Source organism: Molothrus aeneus, chromosome 17 (genome assembly GCF_037042795.1).
Source record: "Molothrus aeneus isolate 106 chromosome 17, BPBGC_Maene_1.0, whole genome shotgun sequence".
Lineage (NCBI taxonomy): Eukaryota > Metazoa > Chordata > Aves > Passeriformes > Icteridae > Molothrus > Molothrus aeneus.
In genome coordinates, this window is record NC_089662.1 from 8768724 (window position 1) to 8786465 (window position 17742).

Below are 17742 nucleotides of genomic sequence, written 5' to 3' on the forward strand. Positions count from 1 at the left end.
GTTTCTTTGGGTTCATAATGGAAACTCATGTGCATTCTCTGGAATAGCTGATGAAAGGGTGTAGACATTCCACGGATGTCCCATGGAATTGTCGTTTCCCAAAGGTGAGTGAGAGGCACTGGGAGTTGAGAGGCTCTTGCTTAGGGATTTTGTGCCATTGCTGGAAGAGAGTGGAAGAGTTTGGGAAGGGGAATGGAGATGATATTCGAAGGAGAGGGTAGACATGGCAAGGGAACCTGGCTGGACAAGAATTCAAGACTGAGGCAGAAAGTGCAGGATGAAAACAACTTGAAAAGTAGTTTTCAATGTGTGCTGTCTTTCAGCCTCCTGTGCTCCCATGGGGGCTATATCCTGCTTTTCTGGGCAAGGAATGTGGCATTCTGATTCCTGGTGTAGTGATGTACTGGGGTAAGCTGGCTGCTTGTGGTGCATAAGTCCCTCTGCCCAGTTGGTGCTGCAGAATTGGGATGGGAAGGGGCAGTGGGAATTGCAGTGGTGTGGCTTTTCCTGCTGGGGAGATTGCTGACCTATTTTGGGAGCATTTCCCTTGAGCCAGGTAACACAGGTGGAACCCACTGATGGGATCCTCATGCTACCCCTGCCCCTTGCTTAGGTGGCACTACCTCATCTTGCAAGGAATTTTTGGGATGTGGAAGCCCCAAGGACGGGGCCTTTTGCTGGACACTGTGCCACCTTCTCACAACATCAGGCTCCTTTGGCCACCTGCTCCTGGTACCTGCAGCTTTCCTTTGGGCTACATTCCTTAGCTTGGAGATTATTTTTTCTTACTTAAAAGGGGCCATCAATCTTAGAGCCTTTTAATGTTTGTAGATGTCCTGGTGGTTTTTAAATGGATTATGGCACCCATGAATTTTAGCTATATATAGAGCTCAATAAAGAAGTTATATGGGTCCTGTCCCAGTGGAATGCTGCAGTGTGCTGTGGGTCCCACTTCCTGGGGAGGGACGTTCTCACCAAGCTGAGCAGAGCTGGATTATTCACCATTTGTTCTATTTCTTACTCAATCACCCACATTCAGCTCCTCAGCGGAGCCTTGTTGCAGTCAGTTCGGTTTGTCCCAAAATTGATACAAATTGAGTCAGGGCAATTTCTGTGCCTGGGCTGGGGGTGAGGTACAAAATGCAGAGGGGAAGGAGGAGAGGGCTTTGGTGGGAAGCACGAGGACATTCCTCGCGTTGATATTTTGGGGGTCTCACCCTGGACAGTCACTTGGTGCCGTTGTCAGTGTTCACCCACTGCGGTCTGTGAACGCAGAGTGAAAGAATCGCCCCACGCCAACAGAAATCGAAACCGCGGGGGTTTGCAGCAGAGCGTGCAGCTCCGGGCTGGGGACACGCGTGGGTTGGAATCCCCGGGTGGCTGCGAGCAGGGGCTCCTGCCCTGCCGGCCCCTCCGGCCCAGAGGGACCCTCTCGCACCCCGGGCACCGCCGCTGCTCCCTGCGGCCGGGGGGGCCGGGCGGGCTCCCCCGCGGGGCCGGGGCTGGGCCGGCGGCGGTGCCGTGTCCCGTCCCCCCCGCGGCGGCCGGGCCCGTCCCCTCCCCTCCCACCGTGGAGCCAAGTTCAAACCGCGGGCCCCGGCGCAGCGGGACGGGGCCGGACCGGGCTCCCCGGGACCGCCGCGCCCGCGGGGCTCCATGGTGAGTGCGCCGGGACACCCCCTTGTCCCCGGGACACCCCCCCTTGTCCCCGGCACCCCCTTCCTCTTCTCCGGACACCCCTCCCTGGAGCCTCTGACGGACCGGAGCCCGCCGCGCTGCCGGGATGGGGTCGGCTCGGCCGGAGTGGGACTCGCAGCACCCGCGGTGGGGCTTGGGACCTGTCGGGAGGTGACTGCTTCTCCGGGAATGAGGCTTGGATCCACCGGGAGAGGGGCTCGCACTGGTCGGGATGGGGCCAGAGCACTTGGGAAAGGGCTTGGAGCAGTTGGAATGGGACTGGGCTGGGTCCAAATGGGACTTTGTTCCATCGCGACCCCTCTAAGGATCTGAGCTGGGAGTCTGTGAGGAAGGGCTGGGGTCTGGCCGGGGAAGCTGGTCCAGCTGGGATCAGGCTGCTGGGTCTGGGATGAGGCTGAGACCTCGCTGGGATGGGGCTTGGATCTGGCTGGTCCTGAGGAAGAGAATGGAGGGTTTATCCCTGCCTTGGGGCTCTGGGAGGTGACAGAGTCCCTTTGGGTAGGAGGGACCCAGGGACAGAGTCTGGCTGGCTGGAAGGACCTGGTGGGATTCCCAGGCTGGCAGCAGGAATTGCCCCTTGCTGCTTTGCTGGCTGGGACTGGCAGGAGTGCCAGCAGGAGCTGCTCTATCAACAATGGTGATTCCCCTTATCTCTTTGTATTTGCTGGAGGATTAGAGTGAGGATGAGATTAGCTGTGCCTGTCCTGCACCCGTGCTTCCCAAGGCTGCTCCTTCACTGCCAGCTCTCCCCTAGGAAGGGATGTGCCACCTGCCTGTAGCTTGCTGCTGTGGGATGGGGGTGAAGGCAGAAGGAATAACCCTAAATCAGCTGCTGAACTTGGTCTCCTCCATCCTGAAGGGAGCAGGATTTGCCACCTCAGGCTCCCTGCATCCCTCTCTTGTCACTGCTGCTTTCCTGCTTTCCATGGTGGGGGGAAGCACCTACCGCACCTGCTGACCTCCTGCCGTGGCTGTTCCCTGGACTACTCTGCACTTCCTTCTGGGCTGAGCACTGAGCCCAGCCTTGGCTGGGTTGGAATGCTGGAAATGGTGTGCTTTCTCCTAAAACTGGGTCCCAGTTGTTTAATACACCACTTCAGGGAAGTAATTCCCCTATTCTTGGTAAAATTGCACAGCCTTGCCTTCCTGGCAGAGGAGACCTCTGGAGAGCAACCCTTAGACTTTGGTCAGGGTGTCCTCATGGGAGCAGTGCTCTCCTTTGATTATACCCTCAGGTCTCTGCTTAATCACCTCTGGGGCAAGATCTCTCAGTGGTTTGCAGGGAGCAAAGCCAGCAGCACAAGGAGGCTTTTCCCTGCCCTTCCCAGCTCCCAGGTAGAGCTCAGCACAGCTCTGCTGGAAGATCTGTGGTGATTAGGGATGCTGAAGAGCCCAATGGGATTTCTACAGGTTACACCGGGGTTTGCTCCTCTCTTCACACGTGCTCCAAGGTGATGGTTGTGTCCAGGTGTCCAGAGCTGTGCTGTGTTGAATTTTGCCACATGTTAAGCCTCCATCACTCCCACTGAGCTGCAAGAGGATGGGAAAAGGTTTCGTTTCCTCACCCTTTTGGAACCAGGTCTAGCCCAGGATTGAGTAGGGAACACAGAGCAGGTGTGGATTTTACAAAAAAAACCCCCAGGTTCTCGTCAGATGAGGACAGATGGAGTGTGCCTGGGCTTGGAATTCAGTGATGGAAATACTTATGGTTTCTTGGAGCAGAAGAGCAAGTGCAGAGGTGCTGGGGAAGGCAGTGACCCCTGAGCTGAGGTGGGGAGCAGCAGGCAGAGCTGTGGCCCCTTCCCCCTCGCTTTGGCTGCAGCACAGGGGTTGCATAGTTGGAAGGAGCTGAGCTGCTTTCTGCCTGCCCAGACCTGACACCTGCAGCATGAGGTTGTTTGGGAGGGGGTTGTGTTTGGGGGGGACTTTTCCTGAAAATGCGAAATGACAGAAATGCCAGGCTGGGGCCCCAGGGCTGTGCCCTCGCTCAGAATGTGGAGATGTGTTGAGCTGTTGGGTTCCTTTCCTGGAACAAACTTTGAGCTCCTCATCCTCACTCTGCTGCTGCTGGGCTGCTCAAATATCCCCAGTCCTGGTCACTTGAGCTTGTGCTGGCTTTTCTTCAAAGCTGTGGGATTCATCCCTGCCTTGGAGGGTCCATCCACCCCTCCCTGTGCCCCTCTGCCAGCTCAGGTGTCAGCCCTTGGGGTTCCCCGCTCTGCAGGGGCCAGCCTGGGGCTGTTGGAGGTTTGGAGCCAGGAGCTCAGCAGCAGCTGGGATGTGCTGGTGAGAGCAGATGCTTGTGCTGCTTGTGGTGAGGGCCCCCAAGCCTGGGATGAGCCTGAGCTGCAGGGAAGCTGGAAAAATGCTGTATTACAGAGGTGTGGGAGCATCCCTTTGAGGTGTTTCGATCAGTTTGAGCTGTGCTGTGGATGTTGCTGGTGGGGAGCAGGCAGCTCCTGCCTCCAGCTCCTCTCCAAGGAGCCCAGCACCTCCCTCTCTGCTCCCCTTGGGTTTTGGCACTCGAGGTTCTCTGGCCTTGAAATGGCACAAGGTGGGGATCTAGTGGAACCATGTTGGGGCAGAGAGCTCAGGGGTGAGCCCCACAGACTGCCACAGGCCCCTGGCATAGCTCTGTGCCAAGAACCCACCTGCTGGCATCAGAGAGAGCTCTGTGTGTGCCATGGGCAGCGCTGCTGGGCTGGGCTCAGGCTGGAGCAGTTTCCCAAGGGCTTTGCCCCAAGGGGAGATGGCTCATCAGGGAGGATATTCTTTGGGAGAGAAGACGGTTGAGGCTCCTCCATCACATGTTGCATCTTCAGGTACAGGTCCAATAGAGATTCTGCCAAGGGCTGAAGGCAGAGCCCAGGACATCCTTTAATCCCCAGCTGACTGTGAGCCCTTCCCTGGCAGATTTTCCCCCGGGTGCTGTCCTGTGCTGTTCTGCTGCTCCTGCTGGTGGCCGTGCTGAGCAGAGGCAGGAGGTGCAGCATTGCCAAGATCCTGCGGCAGTACCGTGCAGTCATCTTCCATGAGCTCCAGAACCTGGTGAGCCAAGGCAGGGCTCTGCCTGGGGCCAGCCCTGGCCCGGGGATGCTGCTGGGCTGGGTGCAGCCCTGAGCAGGGACGTGGGGAGGGAACCTTAATGTGGAGCTGGCTGCTTTGCCAGCAGGGTTGGGGTTTGTTGTTTAAATGGGGGATTGTGGTTGTGATAAAATAGGGGATCCTTGTTCCAAGTGGGAGGCACTGATCCTGAGAGCTGCTGGATGTTTTTGCTTTGTTTCTGCAGAGGAACCTGACTGGGTCGGTGTACAGGAGCGGGAGGGCTGGGCCTGCTTGTCGTTCAGACAAGGTGAGCATGGAGGGACCCGGGGCTGGGGCATGGCGTGGGCTGAGCCCCCAGGGAGCCACGGAGCCTCCCTCCCTGCCCTGTGCTTCTCCTCTGCAGGACCACAAGATCCTGCTGTCCATCTACAACATCAGCATGTCCCTGCGGGAGGTGGGGGCCGGCACCCTGCAGGGCCCCCAGGAGCTGGCGGTCTGGAGGGTGGCCAGGAACACCAACACTGTGCTCCGGGAGAACTGCAGGAAAATCAGCAAGGTAGGAAGCCCTCTACTTCCCAGCCATGTCAGTGGCTCCCAGTTCCCAGGGCTGTGGGCAGAGCTTGCCTTGTTTGTGCTCTCCTGGCTGCCCATGAGGAGTCTCCAGGCTCTGCCTGCTTCGCTCTGGGAGCTGGGGAAAGCTGATGGCACATCCATCCCTGGGAGCTTCAGAATAACCAAGGGAGGGGGGTTCAGTTGTGGCAGTGTGTGCCAGGCTGGTGGGGTTTTACCACTGGCTCCCAAGTGGGTTTTTCCACATGTGCCACGATGCCACGGCTGAGGGGAACGCAGGGCCTTGTCCTGGTGGGATGCTCACCCTGTCCTGCTCTTGCTCCTGAGTGCTCATAGGCAAGAATTGGCATTTCTCCCCTAAGGGCTGGTCTGGGTTCCTCTGGCATCTCCGAGGCTCTGCTGGGGAATCTCCATGCAGGGGATCCCTATGGCAGCACCAGCAGTTCATCAACCAGCAGGGAAAACCAAGGGCAGTGGATGCCAGCTCCCAGCTCTGCCTGACCTGGCACGGGGCTGGGACTGTCCTCCCTGCCTGGGGTCTGCTGGTGTGGGATGGAGCTGCAGCTGCTCTGGAGATCTGCTCTGGTGTCCATGGGTGTGCTCTGGGGTGCATGCTGCCAGCTCAGGCAGGGACAGCCACCTTTGGGGGGATCTTGGGGACCTGAGACCATGTCCTTGCCATGGCCATAGGCAGTTTGGCCAGCTCAGCCGTGTGTGTGGTGCCTTTTGTCCCCTGACTAATGTCTCTGTGATGTGGGGGGGGTTCTGTCCCTCCCCGGGCGCACGGACCACAGAGCCCGGCGCACACGGCCCCGGCCCCGCGGCGGCAGCCGGCCCGCAGGAGGCAGCAGCGGCTGCGGGACATCGGCAGGAGGGCGGAGAGGCTGGCGACCTGCTGGGAGAAGCTCAACGCCCTGCACGCTCCCCGCCAGACCTCCTGGGACTCGTAGGGACGCCCTGGGCGCCCGCCGGGGGATGGATGCGCTGCTCCAGCCCCGGGGCTGCCTGCGGCTCGCTTGGGAAGCTGGGACAGACTCAGCCCTGAGGGCTGGATTCATCCTCCTGCTCCAAGCCGTGCCCAGGCACCCGATCCACCACTCCTGGCTGGGGCTGGCAGGTTGGTTTGCTGTGGGATGGCTGTGGCAGACACCTGGAGCACCAGAAACACTGGGAAGAAGAAGGGAAAGAACCAAAAGAAGAAGGTGAGGTGTGGATTCTTAGTTGCTCCCAGCCCTGCAGAACCTGCTGCTCTCTTGAGGACAATGGGTGTGTTTTGGGGCAGAAAGAGGACATGTGGGGCCATGGCTCTGCTCTGGGGGCTCTGCTGCAGGTGAGGCCACAGTGATCTGCAAGGCTCTGAGGTTACCAGCGCTGTGCATGGGGACAGGTGTCCCTGAGGCACTGCTGGGATGTGCAGAGCAGCCGGGCACCCTCAGTGAACAGGGAGGTAAAGGTGCATCACTGGGGAAGCCTGGGGGGTTCTGATATCCAAAACTGCCAGGCAGTGTGGGGGCTTGAGGGCGAGGCTCAGCCTCAGTGACAGGCACCACTGTGGAGGGACCGGGGTGTGCTTGGCACTGTGGGTGCCCCAGCAGGGAGGGATGGTGGGGTTGGGGTGGGGTGAGGTGAAGGGCATCCTCCCTTGTCACTGTGCTCTGCCAGCACCCTGCCTGTGGCCTCCACTGCTTTGTTGGGTAGCAAACAGCCTCTGGGAAGCCAGAAATAAAACCTCTCCTTCCCTGGAAGTACTTTGGGTGCTTTATCTGGTGATCCAGGGGCTCTTGTGCTGTGGATGGAGCCGGCACAGTGCTGGCTCTGGCCATGGAAGCCCAGGCAGAAGCCCACAGCAGGGGAGGACACACTCTCTGCTCACTCTCTCTGCATCCCTGGTGTGGGGAGATGGAAACCAGGAGCTGCTTTTTTGGAAGGACGTTTCCCCTGGAGCAACAGCCGGGAGGGTCTGCCTCAGTTCCCCCACCCCAGCGTGCCCGTGCCTCAGTTTCCCCAGCCCGTCTCCGGCCGTGTGCTGCTGTCCCAGCCCCGAGGGGCTGAGCAGGACACGAGATGGCAGCAGCGGGCTGCGTGTGCTGAGCGGAGCCGGGCGCTGCCCACGCCGGCTCTTCCCATGGCCACTCCAGCATCGCCGGCCCTCGTCCCCACCGAGCTCGGCCACCGACCCTGGGCCGGGCAGGGCCGTGCCCAGGGGGGCACTGAGCGCTGCAGGGAGGGGGGTACCCCACATGCTCTGGAGGAGGTGGGGGCGGCTCTCCCTGGGGGTTTCTGGGGGTTCAAACTGGGAAGGGGGGATTCAGGGAGGGAAAGGCAAGGGGTGCTCAGGGGTCCTTGCCCACACCCTGCAATTCCCCCTGGGAATTGGGCTGGGAGGAGCTGGAAGGGCTTCATGACCAGGGGTGGGTGGGGGAGAGCCCTCCCTGCCCTGGGCACAGCAGAGTCCCTGGGGTGCAGCAGGGTGCAGGCAGGACTCGTGGATTTGATGGGGCAGGACAGGGACCCTGGCTGGGGGTCAGAGCAGGGGGTGCAGCCTGGGAATGCTGCTCTTGTGGGGTCCCTGGAAGATGCTGTGTCCCTGGCACGGGGCAGGCTGGCACCAGGGGCTGGCCAGGGAGCCACAGCTCAGCTCATCCCAATGCCAGAGCCCTCCTGGAGCCATGCTCCTCCCCAGCTGGCCCCACAATGCCTGGGCTCCTTCCTCTCAGCTCCATCCTCCTCCTCCTCGGGAGCCAGTACTGCCATTTCTGCTGCCCCCACAGGAGCTTTTGCACTGGTTCAGTTCCTAGGTTTTTTTTCTTATTCCTCCTCCCTTATCCCAACCAGGGTCCCTCCACAAACCACAAGCATCCCAAAATAGCCCTACTGACACTTGATATCCCATGGATGAGGCTGGGGGCCACGGCAGGACCTGATAGCTCAGGCACCAACAGGATGGGGACGGTGGCTTGGGACAGGGTGACTCCCAACCTTTCTCTTTATCAAGGCTGGAGCAAAGTCCCCCCTTCAGTGACCTGTCAGCACCTTCCCAGATAAACCAGAGCAAAAACCACCTCCCTTTACTACCCTTCCCTCACAGGCAGCTGCTGCTGGGAGCCTGGTGTGGCAGTGGGAATGAGTGCATGGAAAGGAAGGAAAGAGTGAAGGAAGAAGCAACAGGGAGGGAGGGGGAAAAACGAGGTCGTTGTGATGGTGGAATCACAGCAAAAACAGCCGGAAAAAGGAAACAGGCCCTGAAAAGTCAAATAAAAATAGCAGCGAAGCGAACCCAAGTGTGCAGCACATGGGAGTGAGCACATTTCCTTCGAGGGCAGCTCTGTGTGCTCCTATCTGCTCCAGGGGGGCTGCTCTGATGTGGCTCCAGCCGCTGCCACGGCCCCCCAGTCCCCCTGTGCTGTGCCAGGCACTCGGCGGCAGCAGCTCAGGGCCCAGCCAGCCCCTGCCTCGCCCGGGGTCCCTGTGTGCCCTCGTGCAGGCCCTGCAGGGACGTGGCAGGGGCTGCACAGGGTGCTGGAGCCGAGGGCACGCAGGGGCTGGGGGCTCCTGGCCGTGCCCACAGCCCCACCTCGTGCCCTGTGCCCGGCTCGCTTTGCCAGCTGCATCCGAGCGCTGTGCGAGCAGCACAGCCCCGGCTTCCTCCCCTCCCCGCTTGTTTTGCAATCACAGCAGGGTCCCCTGGGGGGTGGGGGTTGGTGGAGTGGCTGCAGGGACAGGGATGGGGGCGAGGATGGGGGCTGGTGCTCCTTGCCAGGATCACTGGGCTGCATCCCAACCCGGCTCGGGGCTAAGCTCAGAGGCAGCAGCAGAGCCCAGTGAGGGGGGCACTGCTCTGGGGGACCAGAGTGGGGCACCATGCCCGGGGCCCATACAGGGGGGCAGTGCCCAGCTGCTGTGCTCTGGGTCCACACCGGGGTACTGTGCCCAGGCTCTGTGCGTGGGGAGCTTTGCCACACTGGGGGACCATGCCTGGGGGACAGGGGCTGCTGTGGTTCCACAGAGGCACGTTTCAGCCCTCCTCACCACCACTGTCCCCCAAAACGCAGCTGTCCCTGAGCCATCACCATCTTGGGGTGCCAGCAGCCCCTCTTGGCTCCAGGGGACCCTTGCCCACATAAACCCTCTGCTTCAATACTCACTCCCTCTGCAGCGGGGCTGGGGGCCCAGCCCCTGGCAGCCCTGGCACACGCAGGCTGTGTCTGATGGAGCAGAGCAGCGTTTTGTTCTCTCCCATCTCCCTGCAGCTTCGTGAAGCTGCTGAAAGCCCAGATTTACAGTGTGATAAACGCTGGAGGCTCTGCAAAATATCTGACTGCTCCATCCTTTGGAGAGAGACTGGTTTGGAGGAGCAGGGAGCTCTGGGCAGCACACCCAGAGGCAGAACAGCACAGCGGGTCCCAGGGAGGAGGGATGGCCAGGCTGATGGAGCTGTGCCATGACCCAGGTGGGTCCTGGCCGTGGGTCACCGGGTGCCTAAGCCCCTGTGGGCAGTGGGAAAGCGCTGACCCCCCCATCATTTCTTGGGCCTCTTGCTGGTTTTTGGAGCATCTGCCGACCAGATTGTGCCGCGGCGTGCCAGGGTGCCCGTGCCAGGACATGCCAGCCGGGAGGCGGGGTGTGCCCAGCCCCGGCTCCGGGTGTGCTCCCCTCCCTGCGCCCTCGCTGCTCTGCTCGCTCCCCCGCTGGCTGCCGCGGGCTGCTCAGCGGGAGCCTGCGTCCTCATCCTCGCCGGGAAGGGCCGGGAGATGCTGGAAAGCGGCTGCTGCTCCACTGTCCCCGACAGCAAGAGGTTCACAGCCTCGGGGCTGTGCCTGCATGTGGATGTGAGTGGGTGCTGGGTGTGTGAGCACAGATGTGTGTGTGCATGTGTGTGTGTGCATGTGTCCATGCATTACATGCATGTGTGTGTGTGCATGTGTGTGTGCACAGATGTGTGGGCACATGTGTGTGTACATGTGTGTGTGTGCACAGATGTGTGTGTGCATGTGCCCATGCATTACATGCATGTGTGTGTGTGCATGTGTGTGTGCACAGATGTGTGTGTGCATGTGTGTGTGTGCATGTGTCCATGCATTACATGCAGGTGTGTACACTGTGTGTGTGCACAGATGTGTGTGCACATATGTGTGTGTACATGTGTGTGTGCACAGATGTGTGTGTGCATGTGTGTCTGTGCATCGCATGATGCAGGTGTGTACATGTGTGTGTGTGTACACAGATGTGTGTGCGCAGATGTGTGTGCACATATGTGTGTGTACATGTGTGTGTGCATGTGTGTGTGCCCGTGTGTCTGGGCACAGGCCTGGGCTGTTGTGAGTGCAGGGCTGTGCACACACGTGTGTGTGATTACAGGTGTGTAAACGCCTGTGCACGTGGCTCCCCTCCACCTTCCCCACAGGGTGTCTGAGCCCCGGTGCCGCTGACCCCGTGTCCCTCTCCCGGTGCTGGAGCTGCCATCAGACCCGGCAGGCCTCGATGCAGGGCCTGACCTGCCGGGCTCTCACGGGAGGGCTCGCACGGGGCCTGGCCTGCCGGGCTCTCACGGGAGGGCTCGCACGGGGGCTGGTGCTGCCCATCCGGCCCCGGTGGGATCGCGGCTCCCCGGTCCCGGCGGCTCTCGGCGCCCAGCGGGATCCAGGCACTGATGGGCAGGGCTGGTCCCCGCTCCGATGGCTCCACGCTGTCATGGGGCCCATCCACACCGAGCTGCCAAGGAGATGAGGGGCTCTGGGGCTCGTTTGGGGAAGGGGGAACCGAGCTGCCTCCCGCCCCCAAGGCCCCTGGCCCCACTGCTCAGCCCGCAGCATCCTGCGCCGGGGCCCATTGTTCGGCCGCGCCGGGCTGCGGGGCAGGATTTCTTTGTCAGAGCTCGGCAATATTTTATTCTAACAATTAACCAAACACGCCCGGCCCCCCAAGCCTGTTTGTGATTATTGGAGGGCGAATTCCCCAGCCTCTCTCCCTCTTGGTGTTGGCTCCGCCTGGGGCTGCACCGGGTGGAAGGGATCCAGCCCCTCTCCCACCCGCTCAGGGATGGGGACCCCCAACCTCGCCAGCAGCTCCCCAGTCCTGCAGCCAGCGCTGGGGGGCTCGGTGGCCTCGACCCCCTCGGGAGCATGGCCCGCATCGTCTCGGCAGCAGCGGGATCGGTGGGGGCGCAGGGGCAGCGGTGATTCACGGCGGGGGGGATGTGAATCACAGCCCTCGCTCCCCGGGCAGGATGCGGCCCCGCGCTCCCAGCTTGCCGCATGCCAGCCATGGACCGCAGCCTTTGTCCTCCGCAGGGTGGAAGCGGCTCGCTGCCCGTGCTGGGATGGGATGGGGCCGCTGCTCTTCCTGGGATGCTGGCGCAGCTTTCCCAGCTCCAGCTTCGGGGTGGGATGAGGGTGCTGCGGGCTGCGGGTGCCTCCTGCATCCTGGCTCTCTCTCCGAGGCTCCTCTCCGTGCTTGGGTTGCATCCTCATTGCTGCACCAGTTGTCAAAAGGGTTGGCGCTTCCCTTTGCAAACTCTCCTGGAGGGTGAATTGCCCAGCTCAGGTTATCAGATCCCTGTAAAGTCCTTTGCTTGGGGCCATCTCCCTGCTGCTGCAGTTCCACGTTCCGGGCAGTGGATGCTGAGTTCCTTTCCTGTAGCTGTGGCCTGAGCTGGCAGCCTCCTCCAGGTGCCGCCCGTCGTGGGCAGGGGAATCTGGAGCGGAGGGTCGGGGTGAGCACTGAGGGTGATGCCGCTCGCTGGGAGTGAAACAGCCGAGGCCAGTGCCCTGCAGAGCGGCCGTCTGGGCTCCTCGGGGGCTATTAACCATCCTGGGGAGACACCCTGAGCAGGTCGTTTCTCTGGCTGCTGCCGGGAGTGAACGGACGCTGGGAGCCACTGGGACACAGGAGAGGGGCTGCAGCTGCAGGGTGGGAGGACAGAGAGGTGACCAGTGCTACGGTGCTGACCCAGCTGTGCCGGCATCCTCCACAGCTGGCTCCAGACATGGGGCAGGAGTGAGAGCAGGCAGCATCTCTCGCCTGCTGATCCTGTCTGTAACATTCCCCGACCCTCCCTACTGCTGCACGAACGCCACTGCCTAAACCTGCTCCTTCAGAGCCAGGGCTCCTTCCTCAGCGCTGCTGTCTGGCCCCGGGCTCTCAGCCTGATCGTGGATTTTAAAATACAGCAAATCATCGAAGCAGAGGCGCTCGGGCGGCCGGGCCAGGCAGGGCAGCCGGAGGGCGCTCCCGGTGAGCAGCCCGGCCAGCAGCGAGGCACCCACGGCCACCGCCAGCCCCGCTGCCTGGCACAGCGCCTGCCCGCCCACCCCGCGGGACCCGCCCTGCCCCTCCACCGCCTCGCTGGCATTGCCCCCAGCAGGGGACAGCTGAGAGGGATGGGACCCGGAGGCGTCCTTGGGCGCCACCAGGACGGCCACGATGCTGGCTGCGGCGCCGAGGATGCCGGGCAAGCCGTGGAGGTTGTGGATGCCGCACTGGTCGTGGAGTGTGAGTTTCCTCGCCAGGAGCGGGGTGAGGAACCTGAAGCCGAGGACACACAGCACGGCCGAGAGGCTGCCCAGGGCCAGGGCGGCCACTGGGGGCACGGCCATGTCGGCCACCACGCCGATGGCCACCCCGCCGGCCAGGCTGCCGTTCTGCAGGTGGCCGGGGCTGAGCTTGCCGTCCCTGTCCAGCAGGCTGGAGGCCACCACGGTGGTTATGGCACTGGCACTCATGGCCAGCAGGGTGTTTAGGATGGCACGGTGCTGGGCATCACCCGGCTGGCACAGGACAGCCACAAAGCTGGGCCAGAAAACCCAGAGGATGAGCGTCCCCACCAGGGACATGAGGTCAGAGCTGGTTGTTGGGGTCTCCTTGGGGTGCAGTGGCTGCTGTGTTGCCCTGAACAGAGCCTTGGACACGCCAAGGCCGAAATAGCAGGAGAAAACATGGATGGTGATGGTGCCACCCACATCCAGAACGCCCAGGCAGGTGACAATGACCCACTCGCTGGCCAGGTAGAAGGGGATCTCACAGGTGGCCATGACCAGCAGCTGGCAGGGGCTGGCCCTCCCCAGGATGGCCCCCACGGAGATAAGCACTGTCACAGCAGCGAACTCAGAGAGGAGGAGTTTGTGGAGGTCCAGGTGGATCTGGCCGTGGTGGAAGTGGTGGAGCAGGCCCTGCAGCACCAGTGCCCACTGCACGGAGAAGTTGAGCAGGAGGAAGTTGTGGGTGAGGGCGCTGAACCCGTAGCGGGGCAGGAAGGTCAGCAGGAGTCCCAGCCCCACCACCAGCATCACCTGGATGTCCTGGAAGAAGGGGAAGGTGCTGTAGACCTGGTTGGCCACCAAGCTGGTATCCTCCACCTGCGCCGAAGGCTCATCATAGGTGACGAAGAGGGCAAAGAAGAGGAGCAGGGCACCCTGGAAAAGCCCCAGGAAGAGGGGCAGGAGGCGATGGGGATAGGTGGAGGGTGGCACAGCCATCCTGGAGCAGACAGGAGGGGATGGTGGTCAGTGGTCAGCAGGGCACTGGGGTGAGGTGACAGCCCAGCAGTGCTTCTGGGGTGAGCTCCACTTGCTCCTACATTGAGGGTTTTATGGCCACGGTTAATTATTAACCAAAGATCCAGGTTTATGTTCCAGAAGAGGAGGGGTTTGCCCTTCCCTTCTTTAAACACAGCACCCATAAAATAACCACATGTTCTTGTTTGGCCGCCATAAAAGTGGACATGAGAGGCATTATGATTTTGAAGGGAAACAAGAAAATCCTGTGGTGGGGTAGATGAGGGAGAAGGAGTTTGGTGAGGAGCTGGCCAGGGATGAGGGTACCACGGCACTCATCCCCATTGAACTTATCCCCATCCAGGAATGGGACCTCCCTGCTGCAGCCCTGGAGTGATGCTGGCAGCTCAGACAACGCCAGCTCCTGCTCTGGCTCTGCCACGTTCCACTCCAGGTTGGCTCTGGCACCGCCACCACCCCATTCTGCAGGATGATGCACGTTTTCCTTATCCACCACTTGGATTTTGCAAAGCCCCATAAAGCTTTAAAGCCAGGGCTGCAAAGATCGTTTTCTCACAGGTTTGCATTGGCTTAAATGGCTGGATATTCATTAACAATTAGTGCGCGAGAAAAACAAAGCCCAGAGCAGCCAAGCAGCTACCCCGAAGTTTCTGGGTTGCTGCTTAGTGTGACATTTTGCCAGTGAATGTCTGGAAAAAAAGAAATTAAAAAAAAAATATATGAGAACCACAAGAACAAAAGGCAGAAGGGTTGGTAAATATTTGTTCCAGAGAGGAGATATTTTTGTGCTGTCCCTGATCTCAACACCCCTGCCGCGGGCGCTGGCTCCGCGCCGCTCTTCGTCATTGTTACTGGAGGATGAGGCAGGCGAGGGCGCAAAATGGGAAACAATTGTTGAATAATCTGCACGAGGCTCCTCTGCCAAACCCTCCCCGGCCATTTTTCAACCCAAAGATGCTGGAAATGGGGGCAACAGAGAGGAGGAGGTGGTGCTTTGAAGGCAGTGCCTTTGATGGGTGAGATGGGGCTGTGTTGCGCCCAAGCCATGGCCAACAGCAAAGAGGGGTGGTGGGAGCTCTGGGGGTTTTGGGATGGGAGTTGGGATGCTTTGTCTGCCCCTAACATGTCCCTACCACATGGCTTGTGGTGCTAACGGCAGTGGATGCTCCCATGGGGTTCCCTCACCCAAGGAAATGGGGAGCTGGGGTCTTCATGGTGGCATTCGGATCTTTGCTGTCCCTGAGGTGGCTGGGGATGGGATGGGATGGGATGGGATGGGATGGGATGGGATGGGATGGGATGGGATGGGATGGGGTGAGTAGGCAGGATGCTCCCATTGCTCCTGCCTCTGCCTGCACAGGGGCACAGCCTGACCCACCTCCCGTGGCTGCTGCCAGCCCCCAGCTCCACCAGGCAGTGGCATGAAGGACAAAGGGATGCAGGAAAAGCCTCCCCTGGCTGCTGGTATAAAAAAGGCAAAGTAAGGGGATTTCAGCCCCCAACGCCTCACCTGTGTCCCTTTGCACACCACACCAGCCCATCAAGGGGATTCTCAAGGAGCCGGCCTGGTACAGTGAAACCTCTTTGGTTGACTGTGGGTGAGATACAAACCCAGAGAGATGCATGGAGCAGGTTGTGCTCCTGTGATGGAGGAGCTGGGCTGCTCTTACAGAGCTGAGGAAGCACTTTGGCTCTGGGTCAGCAGGGGTTGGGCTCCTCTCAGGGTGGCTAGAGGTGGGTGCTGCCCTCTTGCTCCTCTCCTGCTCCCCACAGCATCTCAGCCTTCCTCTTCCTGCTTTAGTATGCAGCTTTTTAAAGGTGTGGTTAAATCAAATGCTAAAAGGAAAAGCTATAGATCAGGTCTTTTAAGAAACACAGTGCTTGGAAGGCTTCAAATTTATGGCTCACTGCCTCCTGCAAGAAGGAGGAGGAAGATGCCAGAGGCATGCATCCTTGTGGAGCATCCCAGCACTGCCAGAACTGCTGGAGAGGACAAAGAGCACTTTGGGAAGCTTGGGATGTAAATGCTCTCCTGGATCTCCTGGATCTGGCCATCATCTCCGGCAAGGGACAGAGGCACAGGGCACCAGGAGGTCGGGGTCACTCCCTGGGCTCTGCCAGGTCAGGAGATGCTGGGGACACAGGGAAAGCTCCTGTGCAGGGACTCAGTGCCTGGGGAGGGATGCTTGAGGGGGTGGCACGGCTCAGTCAGTGGGCAACAGGGAATTGCAGGGTCTGCAGGATGTCCTTGGACACACAATCTTTTTCCACTTGGAAATCTTGCTCTGGCAGCACTTGGGGATTTGGGATGTGTCTCTGGGTATCTGGGATTCCCTGTGACCCACAGCACCTCACATCCCCACCCGGAGCACCCTCAGCTCTGCCACATCCACAGGGCCAACCAACACCACATTCCTTTGATGAGCTGTTGGGTACCACAATCCCCTTCCCTTGGGAAAAGCCCATCCTGTGAGCCCTTCCACCTCCCAAACCACATGAGGCACAGAAAGCAGTGATGGCCATGTTCTCCCCGGACCAAAGACCCCGCAGCTGAGAGGGGGGAAACCCTGCTAGGTTGCAGATTAAAAAATAACCTTTATGGCACCCATAAAAGAAGGTCAGAATTCCAAGAGGTCGCTGGGATGGTGAAAGTCCCCCCCAAGCCCTGGAGCACCCCTGAGGGCAGCGAATGATTAACCCCACAGTGCAGGGTGCACCACTGGGATGCCACGGTCCCTGTGGGGAGAAGGTCCAATCCCTCCAGTAACATTTTCAGGCACACCAAGTTTTCTCTTGGCACCGAAGGACAAGGGATGGAGGAAGCATCTGGCGAGGGCCTGGGCAGTGGGGAGGGAGGGGAGCATTGAATTCCACCCCCCACATCCCCCTTTCACTGGGGGGGGGCAGTTGTTTTATGGCAGGAGGACTGGGGAACCATTTTAGCAGGATCCACGCTGCGACTGCTGGAGGAGTTCCCCGCTGAGGGCTGGATACAAAGAAAAGCTGAATTAACCGAGGGTCATATAAGGCAACAGGATCTGACAGATCTGAGCCAATATATGCTGGCAGCAGCCAGTCCATGGCACTGTGAGAAACACTCCTGCAAATTTAACAAATCCCCATGGTCTAGAAAGTCATGTACAAGAAATTACTAATGAAGGGATCTAGTCATATCTGGATTTCCAGACGTTGGTCATGCTCCCACCGCGTTCTGCAGGCCATATAAGTACATGGATCTGAATCCCGGGTGCTGGAGCCCGGCAGGGTTGTTACGATCGTCCTGCCTGACCTCCTGCGTCAGACGAGGGCTCCCTCCCGGCCAGGAGGGGACACCGGGCGGTGGCGGCCGGATCCTGCCCCTGTGCCGGGCTGGGGATGGATGCAGAGAGAAGCCTGAAGGGGAGCAAGGCTCGGGAATGCTGCAGTGGCAGCGGAGGGGCTGGGTGCTCCCATCACACAGAGGTGATGCACTGGCACCCAGATGGCTGCTGGGCGGGAGAGAGCTCCAAATTCATCCCTGCAGGGATGGGAGGAAACTGCTGACAACACCCCCGACCTGGGCATCACTCTCTAACCCCAGCTCCCTCCAGCCTGGAGCACCCCAAAATTCCCCGTTCCCTAAAGACCCTGCCACAAAGCCGGGCTACCTGCGCAGCTCCGGCTCTGCTCCATCCCCTCCGGGGCTCCTACAACACCCACCCTCCTGCTGCCTGCAGGAGCCCGGAGTGATCACCGGGAATGCTGTAGGAGCTCCGGGCCAGCCCCCTCCTCCCCAGCCCCTCGCAGCCGGGTCCTGCCGGCCGGGGGGGACACAAAGCCCCACAGACGTCACCCCGGCATCACGCGGACCGAGTGGCCTTCTCCATCTTGTTAGCACATTGTGTAACACAATATGTGGAGGCGCTGGGACCGCACA

The 17742-nt window shown here is 60.3% G+C and overlaps 1 protein-coding gene and 1 pseudogene across 1 annotated transcript; one reads left to right on the forward strand and one right to left on the reverse strand.

The window, feature by feature from the left end:
* The first annotated feature begins 75 nt into the window (after positions 1–75).
* C17H20orf204 (chromosome 17 C20orf204 homolog) lies at positions 76–6832 on the forward strand. Its single transcript, XM_066561871.1, is given in 7 exon segments — positions 76–104; positions 1276–1608; positions 1610–1665; positions 4598–4746; positions 4988–5050; positions 5147–5299; positions 6108–6832. Coding segments are annotated over 7 exon segments (939 nt in total). The 3' UTR covers positions 6264–6832.
* A 5560-nt stretch (positions 6833–12392) lies between these two features.
* Positions 12393–13787, reverse strand: LOC136564050 (ammonium transporter Rh type A pseudogene; annotated as a pseudogene).
* Positions 13788–17742: the final 3955 nt, after the last annotated feature.